At 38.1% G+C, this 4,865-nt stretch overlaps 1 protein-coding gene across 1 annotated transcript; it reads left to right on the forward strand.

Moving 5' to 3' along the window:
• The first annotated feature begins 2,127 nt into the window (after positions 1-2,127).
• On the forward strand, positions 2,128-3,176 carry LOC131073142 (uncharacterized protein At5g64816). The gene has a single exon (XM_058009525.2). It carries the CDS (start codon positions 2,413-2,415, stop codon positions 2,779-2,781), a length of 369 nt encoding a protein of 122 aa, XP_057865508.1. The 5' UTR covers positions 2,128-2,412; the 3' UTR covers positions 2,782-3,176.
• The last annotated feature ends 1,689 nt before the right edge of the window (positions 3,177-4,865 follow it).

Consider the following 4,865-nt stretch of genomic DNA (forward strand, 5'->3'; position numbering starts at 1 on the left):
AATAGTGCGGGTATTTGGCAATGGAAGGATTTAAAGGGGCTACATGCCCATTAGAAGGCAACGAAGTTATGGAAGAATTGCATAAGAGGCATGTACTGTGCAATCAGAAAGAGGATTGGATTATATGGTGTGCTGTGAAGTTAGGGCAATACACAACCAAATTGGGCTATAAGATCCAAACCATAGAAAGGGACAGGTGGGATTGGTAGCACTTGTGCTGAAATAGCCATGTCTTACCATAGGCGGGTGCCTTCACGTGGTTGGCATCCTTTCATAAGATTCTGACAAGGGATAAATTGTTGAAAATTGGTTTCTACGGTCCATTCAGGTGCCCGATGTGTAATGAGCACGAGGAGAATGTGGACCATCTATTCGTAACTTGTCCCTTTGCCAATGAATGTTGGGCGTTCTTTCATAGTAAATTGAATTGGTTTGGCCCTCTTCTCGGCACCCTGCAGGGGATCTTTGAGAGTTGGCCAACATTGTATAAGCCCTCGGTGTGGAGCAGTTTGTGGTATGCAACCCCAACACAAATTGTTTGGCATATTTGGAGAGAGAGGAATGCGAGGATCTTTAATGATAAACGCTCCTCTGTGCTTACAATTATCAATTGTATTGAGATTGGAATAAGCAAGCATATCAATTATAAAATCAGAGATAGGAAACGTATATTGTACTCTAGTTGGGACACGATGATGAGTAGGATGTGGGCCCATCTTATTCCTTTAAAAGAGATGGCTCCCAATCATCGGGCTAAAGAAGAGGCGAGGTGGATTCTCTCGCCAACAGGTCGATTGAAGCTTAATTTCGACAGTGCCTCTAGGGGCAACCTGGGCCCATCTAGAGCTAGATTTATTATCCAAAATGAAAGGGGAGACTTGGTGTGGGGAGGCTAGATTAAAATTCTAGATGGAACTAATAACGATGCAGAATATGCGGCTCTGCTTGGTGGCCTCAGACTTTGCAAAGCTTTGGGATTGGCTTTGAGTTGGAAGTCACAAATGTGGGTCAAAGGCATATTAGAGACTCTGGAGGGGATGTATTTTACAATAAAACATGTGTTTAAGGAGATCAACAAGGAAGTACACTTCCTTTCGAAATACACCATTGACCAAGCAGAGAAGGCCATCATTTCTTACTGTATTGATAGTTGGGCGGGTCTATCTCACATTGCTGCCAATGGCAGATGATGAGACAAGACGGTATGGACTAGAGTACTCTATGACAAAGTAGGCAGGGTCTATGTGGTTAAGCTTATGCTTTTCTCCCGAATCTACTGCATTGTGGAGATGGTTGATTATTATGGTAGGGGAGGTTGCAGAAGAAGTGAGGAACTGGAACTCCATGACTTCATGGGTCTGGTTGTGGATGCATTTCCTTTGGAGTAAGTGGTGGATAGTGGGTTTAAAATTGATACTAACATGGAGACCTATGCCAGTCTCATGGCTGCAAATGAGAGCCTGTTCTTGTCAACACAAATGGAGAGAGGATAGGAGGTCATTGAGGCCATTAGGATCCTGTTGCACTCTCTTTGTGAATAATGTGTACTCTTTTCTCTATAAATACCAGGTAGCTACCCCTAGGTAGCAGTTTGCTTAAAAAAAAATCATACAAACCTTAATTCATTATTATCCATCGATAAGTTATAATTAAAAAATACACACTACTATTTATACAATGTCATATAACATTCAACAGTGTATTATCAACTTATATAAACATGTCTAAGCATAATGTGAGACTGCTTGATGTCTTTGATCATTGTTGTATATCTTTGACAAAAGAAAACACTCATAGCTTAACAAGCTCTCAAACAACATTCTCTTAAACATAACTTATAGATGATGAACCAATTTTAGATGACAAAATCAACAAAATTAAAATTGATACAAAAATATAATCTTAATTTATTTTTGTAAACATAAATTTGATCTCTAACCAAATTCTTAACATTTTAAAATAAATAAATTTAAATCATTCTTAAATTAAATTAATTATATTGTATTAATTTATACTATACATAAAACCTAATTACAGCGAAAGGAAATTTGTGTTCTTTCTATACACCTAAATACGTACGGCCACATTAGCATCAAATTTAACTAATTCCAATCAGCCTTTGGACGCGCCTAAAGGAGCGATCAGTATTTCGCAGGGGAGAGATGCATCGTAGATATTGTTCAATTCAAGAAACATGTGATTACTTCAATGAATTGGGTATACTTTACCATGTACCATAACATAGAGATTCCTTCTTAGTTGCTTTACAATGTTACAGACTCGATCACCAGCATTTGCCAACTATGTGCCATTGAACTAGAAGCAACAAAACCCATTAAAAAACCCATAATATAATAATTATTTTACTTCTCGACAATAAGAAGCAGCCCCCACTCTTTCAATCCAAAAAAAATGGTGGATTGGTGGTGGGGAGTTGTGGGTGCCTCGATTCCTGCAGTAGTAGTTCAACAGATTGTTAGGAGAAGCAGAAGAAGAGCAGAGGAGGAGCGTCTGAAAGCAGTAATGGGGCGTGAAAAGAATAACAACGATGTATTTGTGTGCGAGAGAGTGTGCACTTCAAAGAGGATGCTGAACAAGGTGGGCGCTTTTTCTAAAGACCCAGTTGTTGATACATGCGTTACTGTCTGTGGGGTCTCTGAATTGGATGCATGTGCGGATGCCTGCGCTAGAACTGTTTGCGTAAACCAGCACCACGTGCCCAACTGGAATGAAGTTTGTCAGCGTCGATGCCAAAACGAATGCCTTAAGCTCCGCCTTTAGCACCCCTTCAGGTTAGGGTTTTCAAAATGCCAGTAGGGTTTTTGATTTGGGTTTCGAGGGATAGGGCTTACTTCATATCTGATTTTGGACAGAATTCTAGACGGCATGATTTGTGGTTGTATCTTGTAATAAATTTTCCGTGCCAAAATGAATGTCCCAAGCTTTGCCCATAAGCTTTCTAGGGTATCGAGGTTAGGGATTTCTATGGCATTCGGGCTTCCAGGTTAAAATTTGATTGGCATTAAGTTTTCACTGGATTTTTCTTAAACTTGATATTGGACATACTTTATGCATTGCATTTGAATTTGCAATGATGTTTTGATTTCCTCGGTTTATTTCTTGTGTACCTTGCTTTTCTCAGAATGAAATGATATAATATTTGCCAATTTGGTGTATATTCAGGCCAGTTTTGGGTGTAATGTGTAGATTTAAGGTATTGTGTTTGTTGTTGGAGTCACTTATTCGAATCAGTTTGAGACGAGGTTTATTTGTCTATTTTATCAACTTTGCTAGGAAGCCATTTCTGGTGATTCGAAGACCACCATCGCCTCATAATTTTGCATTTTTCCAAGAACAGGTTGACTAGATTTGTTTCAAAATATTTGGAGGTGTCAATTATATTTACAAACTGTTGGTGTTAAATGGATTTCAGATATTGTAAATCTATTGAAATACGCATTGTGTCTTTCTCTTCTCTATTGTTGACAACATGGTTTCTTTGACAGTTTAATTGCTGTCTGACAAATTAATGAATAATGAAATTCGTCTGTTGGTTTTCTTTCTTTTGTGCTTTGCTACATGTTTTCTTTGATTTTTAAATTCACATGCAGTTTCTCAGCTTTCTACACTGAAAAGGACCTTTTCCATTATTGGTGAAGGGCATGATGCTCATACAGTTTAGAGATGAAGGTATGATGTCTGTGACTTTAATTTAACTGTGCAGACTTTGAGGGCAAGGAAGTTCTGGCCCACTACATTTAGAATTTTATTTATTGGAACATAAATTTTTATTTTCAATTAAGTGCCCTCCATGAAGTGGTTATTGTGTTGTTTGGGTTTCACCGTTTCAGTTCCATCAAGAAAATTTAAGTTGTGAGTCTGGGTTTTGACTTCCATGATTTGGTAGTGAGTTGATCATGGACAATTGATCAGAGCAGGGAATTTGGTAATGTGATTGAACTTTAGCAGTTAGCTAGTGTAGCAACTTCAGGTTCTTGACCCTGTCAGACAACAATTCTGCTAAATCCAATGTGCTGAAGTTCCTTAATGGTTTCGAAGTGTCATGCCAACTATCGTCTGGTGAGGAATTATTGTTTTGATTGCACAATTGCATGTTAATGTAGTTTAGGGGAATTGGGTATGTCAAACATGTGCAGTATGTAGCAGAATTTGATGGCCTTTAAATGCAAGCTAGCAATATCCATGGCCAGGGAATTTCATGTTTGTGTTTTGTGCAATGGAATTAAAGACCTTTTGATGCAAGTGTTACCATTTTCTGAGTAAAAGAGGCATCACTTTGGTTGATTTATTATTTATATGTTAAACTGTAATACAATCTTATCCTGGGAGCATACATAACGTTTATGGCCATTGATTCTTTCACTGTGTCCATTGTTGTTGTGCCTGTTTTACATCCAACTGATGCTATGTTTGAGTCATGTGAGGGAAAATGGGAAATTTTTCAGCAGTCAAGGCCCACCCTTCTCATGTATCTTGTAAGATATAAACACACTGCCTGTGTTTCTGAAATCTTTTAGTGATTTTATGTCAATGTGACGGATGGTGTTCCTATAAAATTTTGAGATTATGAGTATAATGAACAAACGGGTAAGATTACATGGCTTTTATCATTTATGGTTATTTCCATGCTTAATGTGTGGACCAGCAAGCAGCCATTGCCTGCATGATTTCAGGTTCGAGTGAAAAGATTACAGAGTAAATTTCATTGCAAATATTTGACATTTAGTGAATTTTAATGAGAAATTTTTAAAAATTGTGCAAAATTGTCCAATGTTCACAATCGCTGCATTAAGGGTTTTATTCTGTGTTGCATGGGTACCCGAACCCATCCCCCTAGAATGCGA

Source organism: Cryptomeria japonica, chromosome 1, assembly GCF_030272615.1.
Source record: "Cryptomeria japonica chromosome 1, Sugi_1.0, whole genome shotgun sequence".
Classification (NCBI taxonomy): Eukaryota; Viridiplantae; Streptophyta; class Pinopsida; order Cupressales; family Cupressaceae; genus Cryptomeria; species Cryptomeria japonica.

Coding starts and splice junctions, on each gene's coding strand:
- LOC131073142 (XM_058009525.2), top strand. CDS start 2,413: ATGGTGGATTGGTGGTGGGGAGTTGTGGGTGCCTCGATTCCTGCAGTA.